Genomic DNA, 23570 nt, shown 5'->3' with positions numbered 1-23570 from the left:
TAATGGTCCAGAATCAACATCAGTGAATTTGAGTCTTTGTGGTCCAGGATCAACATCAGTGAATTTGAATCTTGGTGGTCCAGGATCAACATCAGCGAATTTGAATCTTGATGGTCCAGGATCAACATCGGTGAATTTGAATCTTGATGGTCCAGGATCAACATCATTGAATTTGAATCTTGATGGTCCAGGATCAACATCACTGAATTTTAATCTTGATGGTCCAGGATCAACATCAGTAAATTTGAATCTTAATGGTCCAGGATCAACATCTGTAAATTAGAATCTTGATGGTCCAGGATCAACATCAGTGAATTTGAATATTGATGGTCCAGGATCAACATCAGTGAATTTGAGTCTTTGTGGTCCAGGATCAACATCAGTGAATTTGAATCTTAATGGCCCAGGATCAACTTCAGTGAATTTGAATCTTAATGGTCCAGGATCAACATCAGTGACTTTGAATCTTGATGATCCAGGATCAACATCAGTAAAACTTGAGTCTTTGTGGTCCAGCATCAACATCACTGAATTTGAATCGTAATGGTCCAGAATCAACATCAGTGAATTTGAGTCTTTGTGGTCCAGGATCAACATCAGTGAATTTGAATCTTGATGGTCCAGGATCAACATCGGTGAATTTGAATCTTGATGGTCAAGGATCAACATCACTGAATTTGAATCTTGATGGTCCAGGATCAACATCACTGAATTTGAATCTTGATGGTCCAGGATCAACATCAGTAAATTTGAATCTTAATGGTCCAGGATCAACATCTGTAAATTAGAATCTTGATGGTCCAGGATCAACATCAGTAAATGTGAATCTTGATGGTCAAGGATCAACATCAGTGAATTTGAATCTTGATGGTCCAGGATCAACATCTGTATTTTTTAATCTTAATGGTCCAGGATAAACATCAGTGAATTTGAGTCTTTGTGGTCCAGGATCAACATCACTGAATTTGAATCTTAATGGTCCAGGATCAACATCCGTGAATTTGAGTCTTAATGGTCCAGGATCAACATCAGTGAATTAGAATCTTGATGGTCCAGGATCAACATCAGTGAATTTGAATCTTGATGGTCCAGGATCAGCATCAGTGAATTTGAATCTTGATGGTCCAGGATCAACATCAGTAAATTTGAATCTTGATGATCCAGGATCAACATCAGTAAATTTGATTCTTAATGGTCCAGGATCAACATCTGTAAATTAGAATCTTGATGGTCCAGGATCAACATCAGTGAATTTGAATATTGATGGTCCAGTATCAACATCAGAGAATTTGAATCTTGGTGGTCCAGGATCAACATCAGCGAATTTGAATCTTGATGGTCCAGGATCGACATCGGTGAATTTGAATCTTGATGGTCCAGGATCAACATCAGTGAATTTGAATCTTGATGGTCCAGGATCAACATCAGTAAATTTGAATCTTAATGGTCCAGGAACAACATCTGTAAATTAGAATCTTGATGGTCCAGGATCAACATCAGTAAATGTGAATCTTGATGGTCCAGGATCAACATCACTGAATTTGAATCTTGATGGTCCAGGATCAACATCACTGAATTTGAATCTTGATGGTCCAGGATCAACATCAGTAAATTTGAATCTTAATGGTCCAGGATCAACATCTGTAAATTAGAATCTTGATGGTCCAGGATCAACATCAGTAAATGTGAATCTTGATAGTCCAGGATCAACATCTGTAAATTTGAATCCTAATGGTCCAGGATCAACATCAGTGAATTTGAATCTTGATAGTCCAGGATCAACACCACTGAATCTTGGTGGTACATCTGTAAATTTTAATCTTAATGGTCCAGGATCAACATCAGTGAATTTGAGTCTTGATGTTCCAGGATCAACATCAGTGAATTTGAATCTTGATGGTCCAGGATCAACATCAGTGAATTTAAATTTTGATGGTCCAGGATCAACATCTGTAAATTTGAATCCTAATGGTCCAGGATCAACATCAGTGAATTTGAATCTTGATGGTCCAGGATCAACACCACTGAATTTGAATCTTAATGGTCTAGGATCAACATCAGTGAATTTAAATCTTGATGGTCCCGGATCAACATCACTGAATTTGAATCTTGATGGTCCAGGATCAACATCAGTGAATTTAAATCTTGATGGTCCAGGATCAACATCACTGAATTTAAATCTTAATGGTCCAGGATCAACATCTGTATATTTTAATTTTGATGGTCCAGGATCAACATCAGTGAATTTGAATCCTAATGGTCCAGGATCAGGATCAGTGAATTTGAATCTTGATCGTCCAGGATCAACATCACTGAAATTGAATCTTAATGGTCCATGATCAACATCGGTGAATTTGAATCTTAATGGTCCATGATCAACATCGGTGAATTTGAATCTTGATGGTCCAGGGTCAACATCAGTAAATTTGAATCTCTATGGTCCAGGATCAACATTAGTAAAACTTAAGTCTTTGTGGTCCAGGATCAACATCACTGAATTTGAATCCTAATGGTCCAGGATCAACATCAGTGAATTTGAATCTTAATGGTCCAGCATAAACATTACTGAATTTGAATCTCGTTGGTCTAAAATCAACATCAGTGAATTCGAATCTTAATGGTCCAGGATCAACTTCAGTGAATTTGAATCTTAATGGTCCAGGATCAACATCAGTGAATTTCAGTCTTGATGGTCCAGGATCAACATCTGTAAATTTGAATCTTAATAGTCCAGGAACAAAATCAGTGAATTAGAATCTTGATGGTCCAGGATCAACATCAGTAAATGTGAATCTTAATGGTCCAGGATAAACATTACTGAATTTGAATCTTAATGGTCCAGGATCAACATCAGTGAATGTGAATCTTGATGGTCCAGGATCAACATCAGTGAATTTGAGTCTTGATGGTCCAGGATCAACATCAGTGAATTTCAGTCTTGATGGTCCAGGATCAACATCTGTAAATTTTAATCTTAATGGTCCAGAATCAACATCAGTGAATTTGAATCTTGATGGTTCAGGATCAACATCAGTGAATTTGAATCTTGGTGGTCCAGGATCAACATCTGTAAATTTTAATCGTAATGGTCCAGAATCAACATCAGTGAATTTGAGTCTTGATGGTCCAGGATCAACATCAGTAAATTTGAATCTTGATGGTCCAGGATCAGGATCAGTGAATTTGAATCTTGATGGTCCAGGATCAGGATCAGTGAATTTGAATCTTGATGGTCCATGATCAACATCACTGAATTTGAAAAATGATGGTCCAGGATCAACATCAGTGAATTTGAATCTTGAATTGTCCAGGATCAGGATCAGTGAATTTGAATCTTGATGGTCCAGGATCAGGATCAGTGAATTTGAATCTTGATGGTCCAGGATCAACATCTGTAAATTTGAATCTTAATGGTCCAGGATCAACATCAGTGATTTTGAATCTTGATGGTCCAGGATCAACATCACTGAATTTGAATCTTGATGGTCCAGGACCAACATCTGTAAATTTGAATCTTAATGGTCAAGGATCAACATCAGTGAATTTGAATCTTGATGGTCCAGGATCAACATCACTGAATTTGAATCTTGATGGTCCAAGACCAACATCTGTAAATTTGAATCTTAATGGTCCAGGATCAACATCAGTGAATTTGAATCTTGATGGTCCAGGATCAGGATCAGTGAATTTGAATCTTGATGGTCCAGGATCAACATCTGTAAATTTGAATCTTAATGGTCCAGGATCAACATCAGTGATTTTGAATCTTGATGGTCCAGGATCAACATAACTGAATTTGAATCTTGATGGTCCAGGATCAACATCACTGAGTTTGAATCTTGATGGTCCAGGATCAACATCAGTGAATTTGAATCTTGATGGTCCAGGATCAACATCTGTAATTTTGAATCTTAATGGTCCAGGATCAACATCAGTGAATTTGATTCTTAATGGTCCAGGATCAACATCAGTGAATTTGAATCTTAATGGCCCAGGATCAACATCACTTAATTTGAATCTTAATGGTCCAGGATCAACATCACTGAATTTAAATCTTCATGGTCCAGGATTAACATCAGTGAATTTGAATCTTGATGGTCCAGGATCAACATCTGTATATTTTATTTTGATGGTCCAGGATGAACATCTGTATGTTTTAATTTTGATGGTCCAGGATCAACATCAGTGAATATGAATCCTAATGGTCCAGAATCAACATCAGTGAATTTGAAACTTGATGGTCCAGGATTATTATCTGTGTATTTTAATCTTGATAGTCCAGGATCAACATCCGTGAATTTTAGTCTTGATGGTCCAGGATCAACATCACTGAATTTGAATCTTGATGGTCCAGGATCAACATCACTGAATTTGAATCTTGATGGTCCAGGATCAACATCTGTATATTTTATTTTGATGGTCCAGGATCAACATCAGTGAATTTGAATCTCATTGGTGCAGGATCAACATCAGTGAATTTAAATCTTGCTGGTCCAGGATCAACAACAATGAATTTGAGTCTTTGTGGTCCAGAATCAACATTACTGAATTTGAATCTTAATGGTCCAGGATCAACATCCGTGAATTTGCATCTTGATGGTCCAGGATCAACATCTGTATATTTTAATTTTGATGGTCGAGGATTAACATCACTGAATTTTAATCTTGATGGTGCCCATAGACACGCCAGCTCATCTTCACGGCTTTAAAACGATCAAGTTGCTTGTTTTTGTGTTTTCACCCGGTAAACAGTGGTGACATGTAGTGATGGGTCATTCTTAAACGATTCTTTTGTTTAAAAGTTTTAACTGATATTGAGTTTGGTTTTTTGTTTTATTTGTTGTTTAATGTATTTTACTATGTTCAGTAGCATTAAAGAATTGCACCAGAGTGAAATAATGACAGTAAAGCAACACCATATGGGTTGTAAATTGACTCTTTATTAGTGATGTATTAATATTTAACCTGAGTTAATTTCTGTGTGTTGTTAAATTAAGGAACACCAGTCAGAGTAATTTCTCTATAGAGTAAAACAGCTTAACAATTTTCAGTGTTGACCAGTGTTAAATTTTAACTCAAAATTGAGTTAATTTTACTCTGAAAATATACCACAATAAAAAGTGTTAATTTAACACCAATTCTGAGTGGGACCAAATACACTCACGTGCAGTGTTAAATTGAACTCTTTAAGAGTTTATTCAACACAGCAATATTTACTTTGTATGAATAATGTGTCTTTCGTACTGCACATGTGATTATTAAAATCTTATTACAAATATGGCATATGCACAAATATGGCATTACTGTACATATAGTTTGTTTGTGGAGTTTTAAAAAAAGATTACTGCATTTATTTTTACATGAAAAAAATAAAGGTTCCACTTAAAATATATATTTTTAATATGCAGTTTATTTTAAAAAAATAAATAAAAAACACGAATCTACAGAGGAAAGAAATATCTTTAAAGAAAGAGTTTTAATGCTATGGCCACACACCTGAAATTGCTCAGGGCCTCAAAATAAATAATCTGCCTCTGGACGAAAGCATACAAGCATCATGGATGGACCACCGTCTAATATTAACTTTTCAGACTAAAGTATATTATGTAGCCTAAATGCTCGTCATAATGCAAGTGTTGTTTATTATTTGTGGAAAGTGTCTGAGCTTCTCTTCTTCAAAAGAGAAGTCCAGTTCCTCTTTTGTTGTAAGTGCAGCAATCTCTCAATAACACGGTGAAATCCCCAGTTCTGCTATTGTTCCTCTATGGGGTTCACAGGCAAAATCTTCTCAAAAATCTAAACAGTAGGCTTTAAGGTAAATGTTGATTTATGATTAGACAACAGATAAATTTGGTTCACAAGTAAAATTAATTAGGTATTTTTAAATAAACATATTCATTAGGTTTGGCAGGAATTAGGCTAATTAAACAGGCTAACTAGAGAACGCGTAAAAATACGAGTAATTGTGTACTCAGCAGTGTTGCCAACTATTTCGAGTGAAAAGTAGCTAAAATGTTGTCAGAAGACGTCACACACTAATTTGCATATCATTGACGTCATCCAGTAATATCTGACAAGCGTAAGCCCGTCATCTCTCTATTGAGGCGCTGTGTATTATATCACATTAAAAAGATTACACCCAGATGCACAATAAATAGGTTCTTATTAACATATTACTTTGCGTGATGACGTCATTGCGTAATCGCATCTTTAAACTACATCTTTATGTTGTATATAAAACAATTAAGGTTTTCTCAGATTGACTGGCCATCTCAACAAAAACATTACTTAAAATATGTCAATTTAGATTTGTATGAAAAATAAAGTTGACTATTTGTAAAAGTAATACAAACACTTTTTGATAAGAATCTTTTATTTTTAAATAATACACTGATAATGAATAGTTTATTTTGATAGTGAGTAGTATTATTTTAAACAATAAGATTGTGTACTTTCTCTTTTTAACGTGTGAAATTAACACATTCGTGAAAGTGACAACAATTATAGGACTATTCGAATTTATTACTATTTAAATTATTAACAATTATACATGTTAACAAATATCAGTAAATTCAGTTATGAAAAACAATCTGAGCTAGCAATTTACTACTTAGTGAATCCTGCAGACACTGCTCTTTTGAGCCACTTTGAAAACAATTGCCAAAAGTAGCCAATTGAGTGTTGAAAATGGCTAATTTTGTAGTTATATATAGTTAAAAATGAACAAAATTGCTAAGTTGGCAACACTCCTATAGGCAACAGAGACGTCGATTTATAGACTGAAAATAAATCATTTTTAATTGCAGATGTTGCAAAACATTTTTGACATAGGTCTCTTTGTACGATCGGGACTTTTCAAAACAGAATAAAAATACAATTGGGAATTATCATGGAAAAAACTTTTCTGTGATATTCATGTTATTTATTCATTTAATTATATTCGCGAATAATTGCAAATAGCATATCAATATTAAGGTTCAGTACAGATGACTTTTAAAATCATATCAACCATTAAAAGACTTACTTTTATTTTTTCGCCGTCTATCTGAAGAAGTTTCTCTCGAAAATCCACCCCGATGGTCGCCTCTGTTCTGGTAGGAAATTGTCCGGTGCAGAATCGATGTGTCAGACAGGTCTTGCCCACACCGGCATCCCCGATCACGATGATCTTACAGGTCCGACAGCAGCGCGTCGGGGGGCCGTTAGAGGAGCTGGAGCTTTCTAAAGACGAATCCATCGACTGCTCCGCTGCTGAGGGATTAACGTCAAAATGGTTGGATGTTTAAGGTTCAGAGGACCAAGTGAGCACTGCTCACATGCCCATGACAGACGCTTACTGACTACAACTTCCCCTTAATTACCCCACAGGAGAGTCGTTTTCTAAATCCACCTTAACATAACCTGAAATAGGGTAAGCTAATTTAAGTTAATTTAGTTTTTTTTACATAACTCAGATGCATTCCAGTTTATGTATGAACATCGTGTATGTTTTCATGTACAGCCTAATAAGTGTTAAACTCCGTTGCTAAGAGGGAAGTCTGACATCGAGCTTGGACAGAAACCAGAAAACAACCCACAGCACTATTTCAAATCTTTCTCAATAGCAAATAGCTTGTAATGAGAAAAAAAACTGCATACTAGGCTACATTTTACATGAGGAATATGGTAAGCTTAAAATTTGTTTGTAAAAATGTCTAAATTATTTATTTTAATTAGTTTGCTAATGTAAAGTTGAAAGGAAACATCAAACTGTCCCAGATTTCACAGGTTGTAAAAGCATGTGCATGTATTTATAAATAAAATTGTAAAAAGTCACTGGCTATATGTTAAATATTTTTTAATACATCCATGGACATTTTTCCATGAATGTTTTTCCATGGAAAAAAAAGATTATTCAGTGTAAAAGGTTCTATGGGATTTCCAAACTTTCTCAGGGAGGGCACCATGACTTCTCTCCAGTACTGAGTTAGGACAGGGCTGCTTCAAATTAAAACATTCAGTTCACTAACAAAAAATGATTATTTTAGGTAACCAATAGTACTGCATTGCTGTAAAATTCCAATTTTGGACTCTTCATTTATACGAGTTTGATTTTGATGTAAAGGACTAACAAAACATCTGGAGTCTCATCATCTGGCAATCCCTCAGGTTGAGGATGACTGTCTTCATTTCATTACTCAGTCTTCCTGGAGTCAACAGTGGTAAACATAAATATCTTAGAACAATTACAGCTGCATTTTTTTTTTTTCTTAAATAGTAAATTACCTACACCGCAAAAGACAAAACACTATGAACATAGTCGTACTGGCTTTTAGAGGCATCAGACTGCTATTTGGGAGTGCAGCTGCTCAAGACAGCTCACTTTGATGTCGGACTGACATCTGAAACAACATGTGAGATGTGCATTGTGTTTGGTCCAGTCATTTTTCCATTAATGCAGTCCCATTGTGCCCATTCTTATCACATAATTTGTTAAAACAAAATCAACTTTTTTTAATGCGCATGCTGGAATTTATACAAGTTTCCATCACAGTTTATGCACATCTTTTCTTATCGGAAAAAAAAATGGATTTGGATGGAAAAAATTTGGATAAAAGTTTGTCCTACTCAGTTGTGCAAATAAGCTTTTTATGTGCATTTTCAAAACAAATGCCCATGTTTCCATTAAGCCTTTATTTTATGTGATACTTCAAAATGCACATAAAAAAGGTGTATGGAAACAGTTATTAAATCAAAGTTGTGCATGAGCAATAAAGGTTGACTTCATGCACCATTCACATGGAGTGTCAAACTCAATGCTTCCAATTCATTTGGGAATGGGTGATGTCAGGCGATGCCAAACTGCATTGTGGATCTGTTGGTGTCGCTTATGTGGCGTTGCTTGCTACAGAAGTTGGGACTTTGCCAACTTTTTAAGCGCCAACAGAAGCATTAGCCAATTAAATTGCGTTATGCAAATACCCCAGCTCAGATCGTAGCCGATTGCTGACTAATTAAGGGTAAGGCTGGTTTAGACTTCTGCGTCAAGTGATCGGCCTGACCTACGGTTCATACCTTGCGTGTAGTCTTGAATTTATACTTCTGTTTTTATACACCGTTTGTGTTGCTCTGCCATAACAGTTTTGAAACGCTAGCAGGCAGGAAGTTTAAATGTTTCTTTGTTTTTGAGTTTTCTTTACGGGCGTTTTGTTTATTCTGAACACAACAAGTAGCTTAAGCTTGCTTATTTAGAGGCTGGAACCGGCAGACCTGCAACAACTTTAATCATAAGGTAAACACAAAACAAAAGCTTCCATCTGGAGCTCATTCCGGCGACTCGACAATCCCTTCAACGGGTTCAAAGCTCTCAGCATGGCCCACACTTGTCACACCTACCAAGCCAACCAATCACAGAGGTTGAGCCACATGTCGTTCAGAAGTGTAGTTACATATTTTTGAGGTGTGCGAGGGGTATGCTTTATACTTCTGCTTCAAGCGAACGTGCATGGTCCAGCTCAGCCTTTGCTGCGAGCCCAATAGAGTGAGTGTTTACAAGTGTCGTATCCCATGACGGGGTTCCAGATGGAAGCTGTTGTTTTGTATTAACCTTATGATTAAAGTTGTTGTGCGTCCGTCGGTTCTTGCCTCTGAATGAGCGAGTTTTTAGCTACTTGTACATTAAGGTACCATTCAGAAAAAAAACAAAACACCCATAAAGAAACTCGACACAGAGAAAAAAATAACCGTCTACCAGCTAGCATTTCGGAAGTGTTAATGCAGAGCAACACAAACAGCATGAAGAAAGTATAAATGCATGGCTACGAGCAAAGGCATATGCCGTGGGTCATGCCGATCACTCACTCAACGCACAAGTACAAACAAGCTAAAAGCTCCAGGTTGCAATTCACCTTTTGGCCACCGGCTTTGCTAATAAGCACTTCTGAGTTTCATATCTGCCATTTTTTTGAAGACCCTGCCAACGTCCATGAGAAGGAACAGTGGTGTGCGCGTACTGCGGTCAAATGTGCTCTCAATGTTTGATTTTTTTTATTACAAAAAAAAAAAATCTTTATAATACAAATTTTCTTTGAACACTGTAGCCCAATTCTATCAGACAGTGACAGAATGAGGCAAGGTAAAGCAGAAAGGTTTCACAGGCTCTCGATCAGTTTCCTGCAGTTGAGTACCGCCTCTTCCATCATTTTTGTTTTGTTCTCCGAGAAAGGCAGTAAGGAGCCTCTACATATGCTGCTTCCCCATTACGACATCACTTCCCGTCCACGACAAGCCCGTTCCCTAAACCATGTCCACTGCGTTTTCACAGCAACTGAAAGCAGATCTTCAGCACAACACATCCTTTTTAAGCTTTTATTTTTTTCATATAAATTACTCTTTAAAACAGGGGAAAGATGGGTTTGAGTGCGTTTCTCTTGCTTGTTTTGTTGACTATGGGATTTTGCTCTCGCCATTGCACAAAGTTTGCATTCAGACATACTGTATTTCAAAATGGGATGCATGTTTGACTAGTTTTCAGTTAGAGAGTAGTCATCAGCAAGGTTAAAAAAGTATAATGGGCATTCTTATCTCCCGCCCAGCCCCTCTTCCTCTTTCTCCATTCCAAAACACAGTCATTGTCTGTCTGTCCTAACCGCAATTTCTGGGGGGCGTAGAAGATCGCAGGAAGTTCCTCGCACAATCGCAAAACAATAGTCAGTGGCAACCGTCTTGGGTGTTGGAGAGTGGTGTTGCCGCACAGCACCGCTTCGCCTATCCACCTCCTCCTCCTCCCTCAGTCTTTCGCCCTCTTCAAAATGTTCACATGTCATTGGCCAGCTCCTCGGTTTCTGTGGACACGTCTCCATTGACCGCAATCTTCATGTTCTCCTCGTAGCCCGGAGGCATGAAGGCCAGCGTATAGGGGTAGATCTTATTACACTCCGCTCTGTATGACTCGGCAGTTTCTTTAGCTTCTCCGAGGCTGCCGTTTTGCAGGCCTTCCAAAACCTCCGTACAGATCTGTAATATCAATACAGATGCATGCTGTAACATGTCTTTCAGTAAAATTACAAACTGCATCTTTCTCAGGTTAATTCACTGATTAGAGCGGTAAACTACCTGCTTAATTCACAGATTCTTTCTGTGAATTCTAACATATAATTATGATTTAGTTTTAGTATCTTGACTAAAATGGCATTTATTTTCAGTCCTGTCACAAATTCATTGCAGTTTTAGTCAAATAAATGTACTCTAGTAGATTTTAGTTAAAGTTCCTTTAAGGCAAGTCATTTCTCTCGGCGGCCATCTTTGAAGCATCTCTTGGGCAGTTTGCTCGGCCATTCTGTCTGAATAGGGAAACAACAAATTCCCAAAAACTTTTTGCCAAGCTTACGATTACATTTTATATTTGGAATCATAAATAAAATTAAACTGTCTCATAAGTTTCTTAACTAAACTGGCAATTTTTCAGGTTGCCCAAGCTAATGTGCACTCAAAAAATTCTGAGATCAAAACACCAACCTCATTTATGGCCGTTTTACAAATTATAATCCTCTGGATAATGCTTTATCTGATAGTGTTAGTTATTTAAAGTAATCCACAACTTGGTCTTGATAGTAAATCTCTTCCAGAAATGACTCTTTGTTTACTAGTTTGTGGGTGTTTGAGTAATTGCTGTCATGCGATGTGCGTTTGAGAGAACAGACTGTACCTCACGTTCGTTTCATACAAATTACAAAACTAAAAAACGTTTTCAAGTGCACTTGGTTCATTTAAAAGTGGAGAATTCAAGCTTTGGATATATTTCTTATGACTGTGAAGAAAGTATTTGCTGGGATTCCAGTGCATTTGTTGAGCACCAAATTGTCGTAAAAGCACATGTCTGTTCCGAGCTTTTCCCCTGGATTAATGATTGGCTCCTGTGCTATTAGGCGGGGCTTCATTTGCCATATTGATCGTTACAACTTTCCCCATTCAAAACTATACGAGTGACACGTCTTGTGTATTCTTTAATCTTTGATTTAGTTGAATAAAATCTAACTAATGGGCTGTATGCACAGCAAGTGTTTTTCAGGCAGCAATAAACATCTAGTAAAAGGTTTGTAACTATTTTCTAATTCGTAAGGATCCTTTTACAGCATAGATGTTGTAATGTAATTAAAATATAATCAGATGAATGGATTTAAGCTTTCATTTAGTTGTTCAAGCGTAAAATGAGATAAAAGACCAGGTAAACAAGTGCCATCAGGAACAGCAGGAAACTTCATTGTAAAATTAATGTCCATATTTGACACGCCACGGAACAATGGAATTTAGTTCAGTGCTCCTTGTTTGGTTTGATTTCAATATATACTATAGCAATCAGGCAGTGAATATCACAGATTTTTAACAGAAATTACATCTTAAATGCTGCAATTTTGTAATGGCATTAAAGTTCACAGAATTGCTTAAATTAAAAGTTTGTGTGCATGTGCCCCATTTATTTTCATAATAATTTATTAATTATCTATATCTTCAAAAATGCTGAGCTCATTATATACTCTTGGAGAAAACGCTAATAAACAAAAACAATATATTAAGGTTGAAAGAACAGGCTCAGATTTCACAGATTGCTTTTTTTTGTTGTTGTTGCAATATAGACATTTTGGGGGTTCTTCTCCTTTGAGTAAATGTTCATGCGTGAGTCTCATGTGTCCAATGCGGCATCTTCTATACACAATCTCATCGTGTCTTGACTTAAAAAAATAAATATGAATTTCAAAAAGCTTATTTTCTGGGCACTGATCTCATTCTGTTTGCCATTTGTTTATAATATAGCTTTTATTGGTGGCTTTAGATTGGAAGGTGGGATTTTGCACTTCTTTAGCTTTCCTGCTAGGGCTGTTTCCAAACTGTCAGTAAATTTGTCCACTTTTGCCATTCGATTTTATTTAGTTTCAGGTATAAACAGCAATCTCCCTCATCTACTTCTGATTTAAATCAACATTATTTGTTCAAACCTGGTGTAAACAGTTTTACGCTCATGTAGTCCAATATATACCTGAATACTTCTGTTGTCGAGTGATTCGTCAAGTGCTATAGCCAGTTCCACAGCTTTCTTCTGTGTTGAAGAGTCTAAGTAGTACATCATTTTGGCAGCTGTAAAGGAGAAAAAAACAGGTCAAAATGCAGTAAAAGTTTCAGCTGACAAAAAGCTGTGTGCGCATCAAGTGTTGAGCATGTGAACCTGCTACTCGGTGAGGGATGGAATTGGAGTGCTTGGTGAGGAAGGCCTGATTAAAACTCTTCGCATTACTTTCCCCAAACAGCCTGGAGATTTCCTGCTTGAGCACCATGCTGACTGAATCTGCTAGATCTTTGCTTTCAGACACTGTCAAAGGAGTAAAACATTATCAACCATTTACAATACAAAGGAGGCGTCAAAATACAAATAAGGTGTCAAGATGAACATTAAACAAAAGTGACCAAATGATCAGGTGTAAAGAAAACAAAACCAAAACTAAAGAAAAAGGCAACCTGGGTTTGCTCACCTCCTTTAAAGAAGCGCACTAGACATTGGTGTAGCCAAGGATGGTCGGGGTCTATTGCATAAGCTCTCTTCACTGACTGCAGCATTAACAGGAACTTTTCTGTGACAATGGGATGACGAAGAGAATTAAAACAGACAAGTGTGACTTAACAGAAGAAGCTACTAATCATGCATTACACACTGTGATGAGTTAATAAAAAAAATAAAAAAAACTTTCGAAACAATCGTTAAAAAAAAAAAAAAAACACTTGTAAATGAGGGACTTTTAACCATTTAAAATAGGTAACACAAATTTTGCATTTTGCAAATGCTTTAAGGACAATTAAAATACACATTTATTTGTAAGATTTCTCACATTTGAAAATGGAAATAAACAAGTAATTTATTCTCATTCTACTTAATTTTAAATTACCCTTACATAAAGTTAGACAGGGTTATGTTTTAATCCTTTTGGACCGAGGTATGTAAGGGAGCACCTTTAAAGGGATAGTAAAAAAAAAAAAACACTAAAATCTCATCATTTACCCTCCCTTTACTTAGTACTAACAGGTTAAGGTTTCTTTCTTCGGTCGAACACAAAGGAAGATATTTTAAAGAAATTTGGAAACCTGGAACCATTGACTTGCATAGTAAGATAAACAAATACTATGGAGGTCAATAGTTACAGGTTTCAGCTTACTTTAAAATATCTTGTTTTGTATTCAACAGAAAAAAAACAACTGGAGTAAATGTCCATGTTGTAAGGGAACTATCTCTTAAAGTGTTTAAGTTGTCAATGTAAAAAAAAACTAAATCTCAAATAAACTTTATTCCCTATCTAAAACCCTTTTGGAGCACTGAATTTTGATGATAAATCAATACAAACGAGCAATGTTTGATCAAAATCTTTCCCCATCACTGCTGAATTGATCAAATAACAGACTATTATTATTATTATTATATTATTATTATCAACCTTATTATTAATAATAAATTATATATTATTAACACCTTAGGGGTAAGACCATGTATACACTTAAACATGTTTTTTGAAAAATTAAAACTTTAAAAAGCATCAAAACTTAAGTTATTTTTTTTAAGAACATGACAAAGATTACATTTTATTGGTTTCTGATCCATTACCTGGAAAGTTTGTTTGTAAAGTGACATTAGAGGATGAACAACTGACTGAGTAGCTTGAGCACAGATTATTGCACAATAAGACATACGTGACAATATCAAAGCATGCACAAACATTTGCACTGCTTTAAGAAATAGATATAGTCTTATTATACGAAAGCAGTTTATATTTGTCTTATAAATTTTCCTAATATGTGCATCAAACATAAGCTTTGAGTCTATAGAGACACTAAGATATTTAAATTCACTCATTTCATTTATCTCTTTGAGTAATATTGGATTTTAAATATATCCAGTGCTTTTTTTTGTTTGTTTTTTGCTTTTTTAATAAATCACACTGAAACGGTTTTATTGTAATTTAGAGTTGTATGGGGTGAATTTTAATCTGAGATCTTTTCTTAAAGTCCATGAAGTTCACAACTCTACATCATGTACCTTTCCTAAAGTAGATTTCAAAGGCCAAAAGGTGCGTCTCTATCTTATTCTTCACCAGGTTTTTCAGCGGTGTCAGAAACTTCACAGCTTCATCTAATGGGTTCTCCACCTGCCAAACAAAAGAGAAACGGAGAAGTTTGTTATTCGCGTGCACAAAAACAGCTCTTGCGTTTCTTCAAATTCCCCTTCAGTTTCTAATAAAATAAAATAAAATAAAAAAGAACTGATGGAAAACTTTCTAGATCCAGATCTGAATCCACAACTTCCACAAATGTGCCAAAACAAACACACCCTGGCCAGTTTCTCTGGTATGAGTTCCTCTTTAGGCCCTCCGATCTCTTCGTCGTCATCCTCTTTTTTCTTTTTCTGGTTCTTCAACTGTTTCTCCTTCTCCGCGTTCTTCTTCTCCTCCTCCAACTGTGCTTTTTTCTGTGCTCGCCTTTGCTTATTCCTTAACTTTTTCAGTTCTTTGTCGGTCAGATTCCCTATTTTAGAAAACGCAAGCCAACGTTAAGCACACTTCCTACAGAAAACACACACACTTGAGTGATTTGCTTTAGAGAATTTACCGGTATCAGCCTGTAGTTCTTTGCTGTCATCTGTTAGCGGGTTGTCGTGCAGGTTGAGGTAGATTTGGATGGCGGTGTGTGAGGCTTTGAAGTAGAACGGGTGCATTCGTAACACGTCTTCCAGCTTGAGCAGGTCCACGTAGGAACGCAGCGTCATCTTCCGCATGCAGTACGTATGGAAGTCAAACTGGTCATCTGTTATCTCTACAAAGTGCTGGAAAAAAGCAGTGCGTAACAGTGAGTCAAAAACTATGAAAAGTATCACATGAGGAGGTTAATTCAGCACACAAAGCCATGATAGAACAACAAACAGGCACAATATACACAGGAAACATTAAGGTCATGGTCTAATATTAACTCTCACCAAATGCCAAAAGTATCTGGAACAACGTCCCTCGGCATTTGGCTTTTATTCATTCTAACAATGCTTGAGCATGCAATATGCTTTAGTGTGAGAATCAAGGCTTCTTATTCTAGCACTGTATAATCTGGGGTGCAGTACTGTGATCTCTTGACATTATCAGCTCAAGATAACATTGTTTTTGTACATGCTGCTCAACAATAAAATATTATATTTATAAATAAATATTCTAAAAATATTTTACAGCATTACAGCAGTCATTTTTCTCATATTATTTGATTTTTATAGTTTGAAGAAATATTATTATCATCGTTATTAATAAAAATAATAAAAAATACAACAAAGAAAAAAGAAAAAAGCTCTCTTCCCTGACTGCAGCATTAACAGGAACTTGTCTGTGTGGTAATTGGATGAAGAACATTAAAAGCAAGAAGTGAGATTTAACAGAAGGAGCTAAAAAGCATGAATTACATACTGTGATATGCTGAAACTAAATGGGGAAAAAAGTAAATGAGGAACTTTTACTCATTGGCTATTAGATATAAAGGCATTCCTGAGGTTTTAAAAACGGAAAATTGCAAATGGTTTAAGACCATCTGAATATGCATTTATTTTGAAAGATTTCTCATATTAAAAAAAAAGGAATTAAACAAGTATTTTTTTCTCATTTTCCAACAAAAAAGAAACAAGAACAAAAAAATGATCTTGATCATCTTGAACTACTTCCTTTTTATGATTTGAATTATTACTATTATTATCACTAACAAGAAACATAATAAAAAAGGCAAATAAAGAAAAGAAAAAAGAAAGACAAGAAAGAGGAAAAAATAAAAAAAATAATCTTGATCATATTGAACTACATTTTTACTATTTGAATAATTATTAAGAATAAGAAAAATAATAAAGAAATTGAACCACCACCCCAGTTGCCCAGTCCCAATTTCAAGAAGGAAGACCGGAGGGTGTGCTCCAACAATTGGGGAATCACATTCCTCAGCCTCCCGGGGCAAGTCTATGCCAGGGTACTGGAGAGGAGAATTCGGCCGATGGCTGAACCTAGGATCCAGGAGGAACAATGCGGTTTTCATTCAGACGTGGTACACTAGACCAGCTCTTTACCCTCACCAGGATGCTCGAGGGTTCATGGGAGTATGCCCAACCAGTCCACATGTGGTTCGTGGACTTGGAGAAAGCATTCGACCGTGTCCCTTATGGCATTCCGTGGAGGGCACTTTGGGAGTATGGGATCAGAGGCACTCTGTTAAGGGTCGTCTCGTCCCTGTATGAAAAGAGTAGGAGTGTGGTTTGCATTGCCGGCAATTAGTCAGACTTTTTCCCAGTGCATGTTGGACTCTGGCAGGGCAGCCTTTTGTCAACAGTTCTGTTCATAAGTTTTAAAGACAAATTTCAAAGCGCAGCCTTGGGCTGGAGGGGGTCCGGTTTGGGTACCACAGGAGTTCATCTCTGTTATTCGCAGACTATGTTCTGTTGGCTTCATCGAACATGGACCTTCAGCATGCACTGGGGTGGTTTGCTGCTGAGTGTGACGCGGCTGGGATGAGAATCAGCACCTTCAATTTCAAGGTCATGGTGCTCCATTGGAAAAAAGTGACTTGCCATCTCCATGTAGGAGAAAAGTCCTTACCCCAGTTGGAGGAGTTAAAGTATCGTGGGGTTTTGTTCACAACTGAGGAAAGAATGGAACGTGAGATTGACAGGCGGATTGGTGCAGTGGCAGCAGTAATGCTTTGTGGTAAAGAACGAGCTGAGCTAAAAGGCAAAGATCTAGATTTACCGGTCAATCTAGGTTCCTACTCTTGGTCCTGACCTAAAGCTCATGACCATAGGTGAAAGGACAAGATCTTGGAAGTGGCTGAAATGAGTTTCCTTCGCAGGGTGGCAGGGCGCACCATTATAGATATGGTGTGGAGCTCAGTCACCCAGAAGGAGCTCAAAGCAAAGCTGCTGCTCCTCCACATTTCGGATGTTTCGGATGCCTCCTGGACACCTAGGGAGGTGTTCCAGGCATGTCCAAACTGGAAGGAGGCCTTGGGGAAGACCCAGGACACGCTGAAGGGACTATGTCTCTCGGCTGGCCTGGGAAAGCCTCTGGATCTCCCGGGAGGAGTTGGAGGAAGTGTCTGGAAAGAGGGAAGTCTGAGGTTTTCTCCTTAGACTGCTGCCCCCGCGACCCAGCCCCAGAAAAGAATCAAGAAATTGGAAAGACAAGAAAAAATAAAAAGAGAATAAAGTAAAATAAACAAAAGAAAAAAGGATAAAAAATGAATAAACAAGGTTTCCTCAATTTGCAGTTTCACAGCCTCTCTGTAAAAATTCTGGTATGATTTTCCAGTCCCTAGCCATTGCAAAGATGTAATGAAATTTTAGTTTTAGGAACTGCTTTGAAAACTGTGCAAATTGCCTGAAACCAGCAGTGCATAAGATTAAAGCTGAAATTTATAGTTGCACAATATACATCTAAATTAATTAAATAAACAAACCAGAGCAATAGTCTGAAACTGTCAGCACGTGCATTAACTTTACAGCAACTCATCAAAACATAGCTCATCAAAACCCAACAAAGGTTGGGATTTTAGAAAATATATTTTTATAAAAAATCAATTAAAAACTAATAAAAATGTAATGGCTACAAAAAAGAAAGAAAAAATGATTACAATCTTTAGACATATGACTTAATGGTAAATCAGTTAAAACCACAAATATAATTTTAAAATGAAAGTCAAAACACAACAAAGGCTGATGGAGGAAATGTGTGCAATGCAAGCTCAAATAGTTAATTGCATTGAAAACAACATTCACCTCATAGTTACCAGAAAAGGTTTTCAAACCCAAAGCATAAATACCCCAGTATTTAATCAATAAATGAAATTATTTTAGTCCAAAAATTGAGTTAAAGAAAAAGAAAAAAAAATTAAATAAATAATAATAAAAAGTATGATTTGCAATAAGAGTACAAAAGGATAATCTGCAATAAGTGTTTTCAAGAGTACAAACAATCCATCTTTTTAAAAGCAGAGAAACACTAACCCTTTCGATCTCGTGGCATTTTTTGAGTGCTTCTCCACATTTCTTCATGGATTTATAAGCCAGAGCGCATTCAGTCTGGAACCACATGCACTGCATCTCATTCAGATTCTCCACTGCAGACGCTCCCTCCTATAACAGAGAAAAACACCACAGTTAAAGAAACACCAACAAACAATATCCTCCGCATGGCCTCACAGAAAGAGTCCTAGCTGGGTGAGTGTGCATCTTTGTGTGGAGTTTGCATGTTTGCTCTCTGTGTTAGCGTGGGTTTCCTCCGGGTGCTCTGGTTTCCCCCACAGTCCAAAGGCATGCAGTATAGGTGAACTGAATAAACTAAAATGGCCGTAGTGTGTGTGTGTGTGTGTGTGTGTGTGTGGATGTTTTCCAGTACTGGGTTGCAGCTGGAAGGGCATCCACTATGTAAAACACATGCAGGATAAGTTGGTGGTTCATTCCGCTATGGTGATCCCAGATTAATAAAGGAACTAAGCTGAAGGAAATGAATGAATGAACCTCTGCATGTGTTCTCAAATTTTCCTTACCCTTGTGAATTTGGCGCACATTTCCTCAGCCTCTTTGACCAGGCCAGCTTTAAGAAGATACTTGGCGCATTTGGAGTTAATAAAGCGGTCGGCGGTGTCCAAAGCTTGAGCTTCATCCATCCAGCGAGCTGCTTCTCGGATGTTCCCAGCATGCTGAGCCAAGAAAACACACATAAATGAAAAAAACAATGAAGCTAAGAGATATTTGACAAACTAAATGTTTAATATTCAAATGTTCTTATAATCAGTCACAACTTTTAGTGACACAACTGAGATAATGCAAGCCATACATGCAAACATGCATACATAAATGAATAACTAAATAAGAAAAGTTAGCGAGCATGCAGTGTTTAATACTTTACCTTGTATATCTTGGCTTTAATGAGGAAGAGCTCTATGAGAGTAGGTGTGCTCTCGATGGCAGCATTGATGTTTTCCAGAGCCATGCTGTGCTGGCCGATCTGATCATAATGTTGGGCTAGGAAATACTGCACCCACAGTAACGTGGTGGGTGGCTCCTCTTTACCATCATCTACATTGAAACAAATCAGGTGATATTAATTAATTACACCAAAATAAATCAGCAGGGTCATAGTATGTCATTTATTTTGTCCACTGTTTCACTTGTGTTTTTTTTGTGTGCAATTTTTAGAAGTAGAAGTGAAATTTTGCTGACAAATGCTGAAAACACACAAAATCAAATTCATTTAAGATTATTAATCAATTAGCCAACTTAATGGTAAAAGACAAGTATTTATTCAAAATGATTACTTCTTGCAACCAGCAAGAAAACTGTAACATGAAAGAGGCTACAACTCGACCCCCCTACAAAATCAGAATAGTCGGATATCATCTCTTAGGGTGCTTTTACATGTAGACTTTTGTTTCGGAACCTGGCTCGTTTCCCTAGTTAGCGCGTTCGTTTGGCATGTGTGAAACCTGCAATTGTGCTCAGATTCGCGCCAAAACAATCAGTTTGAGATCGCCTGAATCTCAGTGGTCTCGGCTCGATTGAAACGAACTCTGGAGCGGATTGATTGTAGTAGGTAGTGCTGTTGCCTCACAGCAAGAAGGTTGCTGGGTCGCTGGTTCGAACCTCGGCTCAGTTGGCATTTCTGTGTGGAGTTTGCATGTTCTCCCTGCCTTCGCGGGGTTTCCTCCGGGTGCTCCGGTTTCCCCCACAGTCCAAAGACATGCGGTACAGGTGAATTGGGTAGGCTAAATTGTCTGTAGTGTATGAGTGTGTGTGTGAATGTTTCCCAGAGATGGGTTGCGGCTGGAAGGGCATCCGCTGCGTAAAAACTTGCTGGATAAGTTGGCGGTTCATTCCGCTGTGGCAACCCCAGATTAATAAAGGGACTAAGCCGACAAGAAAATGAATGAATGAATGAATGAATGAATGAATAAATGAAATTCACAAAAATATTTAAATATGATTTTTCAGTTAATTTTTTGATAAATAATTTAACATTCTTCCTGGTGGTAAAGAAAATCCTAAGAAAGTCTTACCTCTGATTTATATTTGGTGATGATATTCAATTCAATTTAATTTAGCTTTATTTGTATAGCGCTTTTACAATGTAGATTGTGTCAAAGCAGCTTCACATAAATGGTCATAGTAACTGGATTAGGGTAGTTCAAGGATATCTGTCACCATTCAAAATTAAAGCACAGTTTTTCACTTGTAATGTCTTATTGCTCATTGTCATAAACTAAAATAAGGACGCAAGACAGCTGAGCGAGACTCTGCAAAATAAACCCTTAAACTCTGACCAATGTAGGGTTTACTCGCACGTGACTTTTAGCTATTTTGGTCTATTTAGAAACTGCAGTGTGAAAGCGAACCGCACCAAGAACTAAGTGCAACATTGTAACAATTTTAATCCCTGTTTCAGAACAAAAGAATCGATCCAACGGTGTGAAAGCACCCTAATTATTAAAATATGGAGAGGATGACTTTTTTCATTAAACCTACAAATGGACAAATATACACAAATACCTACAATATTGGGAAAAATGGATTGTGCTTATGCCTTTACATTGTGTAAACTGATTTTTAAATGTATTTGTTAATGTGACCTGTAAGGACATATGTGACCAGTCAACTGTTCATGTAAGTTCCAATGTTTTATTGCATTTTCTTTTTTCTTTTTTGCATTTCCTAAAAAGATATAAAAGTATATATAAAAGGAGATTGTTAATCATTTAAGATTTGAGGGTTCCACTTTGCATTTACAATTTCAGCAAATATTTCAAAATATTCCTGACAATTGATACATTTTTTTACAATGACAATATTTTTGTATTTTTTTAATGTTACACTGAAAATAATTTAAATGACAAATGTAAGTAAATCGTGGTAACAATATATAATAATAAATACTGTTTGGTCAGAAAAATATATACAAAATTAAAACAGGACATATTCGTATGTACAGAATAAAATAATTAAAGCTACATTACACTTGTTTTACTCTTGTTTATCTGCTTGAGAACCCCTTGCTTTCATTTCTGACCAATCTACACAACTAAATTATAATCATTAAAAATTAAACAATAAAATATATTTAAAATGGTTATATAAAATATACCTTAGGTGTACTATGCATCATATAGACAATATAAAAAAGGAATTATTTATTATACAGTAGTCATCATTTGAAATAGATTATCCTCATTCAACAGACTTGACCCACTTCAAATGTTAAATATTGTTTAATTGAACTCAATTTGATCAGTTTACTTTTTTTTAAATGTTTTAATATGTTGCAAAGCACTAGCAAAGCCATTGTTTGATTCTGAGTTACAAACACAAGACATTTAAATTCATGGAACAAAAGGAAAACTCAACATACCATCAGGGCTGAACATTCGACAGCTTCGTAACGATGTTTCAAAACCAACAACTAATTCTTCAATTATCGAGACCTGCGATTTAAACAAAATGTGAAAAACTCTTCTGAATGTAAACCCCAGTCATTATGTACATCAGTAATGAGTTTCCTCACCTTCTCTTTGTCCTGATAGAGAGATCGGAGTGTGGTGAAGACTGGAGGACAGCCTTTACTGAAATTCATTCTTAAATACCTATCCAGACACTCCCGAAACGTATCCCCTGAACAAAGAGAAGAATTACATTTCAAATCAAATACAATGTACAAACAAACCTGATGTTTCAGACCAGAGAAAGAGATGCGTACCTGACAGGAAGCTGAGTGGTAACCGGCGAGGAACGAGACCTTTAGGGTATTTCTCCCAGGCCTCCTCATAAATCTTCAACTTTTCTTCTGTACTTGCTGAAAATAAATAAATAAATAAATAAATAAAAATGGTGTTCTGTTAAATTAATGTGTAACTGTTAAATCTAATGTGCATTTCAAGGCTCTATATCAGGGGTGGCCTACCCTGTTCCTGGAGAGCCACCTTCCTGCAGATTTTAGTTGCAACCCATATCAAACACACCAGCCTGTAATTATCACATGGTGTTCAGGTCCTAATTAATTGGTTCAGGTGTGTTTGATATGGGTAGCACCTGAAATCTGCAGGAAGGTGTCTCTCCAGGAACAGGGTTGGCCACCCCTGCTCGCTCTCGCTCTCGCTCTCTCCCTCTCTCTCTCTCTCTCCCTCTCCCTCTCCCTCTCTCTCTCTCTCTCTCTCTCTCTCTCTCTCTCTCTCTCTCTCTCTCTCTCATATATATATTAAAATTTAGTTTTGGTTAAAATAAATAAATAATTTCTGTACTCCATTTTAATAGTTAAAATACATATTTTTGCAATATCCCAAAGCATGCCCGGTAAAGTCAAAACATGAAACTTGTTTGATTTGATTTTTTACATTTATGACGAATTGAACAATTAAAATTTCAGAAATCCTACAAAAAAATTATGTATTTTTCAATTTAGCCTAAATCTAAAAACCAGACTTTTATTTTGAAGGTTTGTCTTAAAGATACTGAGAGTTTTCATGTATACAAGATGATATGTAAAACTGCT

General features: G+C 36.6%; 2 protein-coding genes across 2 annotated transcripts in view; both read right to left on the bottom strand.

The window, feature by feature from the left end:
• The window catches only part of rab33bb (RAB33B, member RAS oncogene family b), a 73758-nt gene extending 66420 nt beyond the window's left edge, over window positions 1-7338 (bottom strand). The window contains exon 1 of the mRNA XM_087237466.1: window positions 7025-7338. Within this exon, the coding sequence (XP_087093592.1) occupies window positions 7025-7237 (213 nt within the window). The 5' untranslated portion in view covers window positions 7238-7338. The remainder of the gene's footprint in view (window positions 1-7024) is intronic.
• Window positions 7339-10350: 3012 nt separating this feature from the next.
• naa15b (N-alpha-acetyltransferase 15, NatA auxiliary subunit b) overlaps window positions 10351-23570 on the bottom strand; it is a 28175-nt gene continuing 14955 nt past the window's right edge. The window contains exons 8-20 of the mRNA NM_203321.2: window positions 22779-22874; window positions 22587-22693; window positions 22434-22506; window positions 19941-20110; window positions 19579-19731; window positions 19037-19165; window positions 15628-15841; window positions 15350-15543; window positions 15059-15167; window positions 13506-13604; window positions 13202-13345; window positions 13016-13113; window positions 10351-10995 (exon numbers count right to left, since the gene is read on the bottom strand). Coding sequence (NP_976066.2) covers window positions 10795-10995; window positions 13016-13113; window positions 13202-13345; window positions 13506-13604; window positions 15059-15167; window positions 15350-15543; window positions 15628-15841; window positions 19037-19165; window positions 19579-19731; window positions 19941-20110; window positions 22434-22506; window positions 22587-22693; window positions 22779-22874 — 1787 coding nt within the window. The 3' untranslated portion in view covers window positions 10351-10794. The remainder of the gene's footprint in view (window positions 10996-13015; window positions 13114-13201; window positions 13346-13505; window positions 13605-15058; window positions 15168-15349; window positions 15544-15627; window positions 15842-19036; window positions 19166-19578; window positions 19732-19940; window positions 20111-22433; window positions 22507-22586; window positions 22694-22778; window positions 22875-23570) is intronic.

The sequence above is a fragment of the Danio rerio genome, chromosome 1 (genome assembly GCF_052040795.2).
Source record: "Danio rerio strain M-AB ecotype USA chromosome 1, GRCz13ab, whole genome shotgun sequence".
Taxonomy (NCBI): Eukaryota; Metazoa; Chordata; class Actinopteri; order Cypriniformes; family Danionidae; genus Danio; species Danio rerio.
This window is presented reverse-complemented; position numbering and strand designations above follow the sequence as displayed.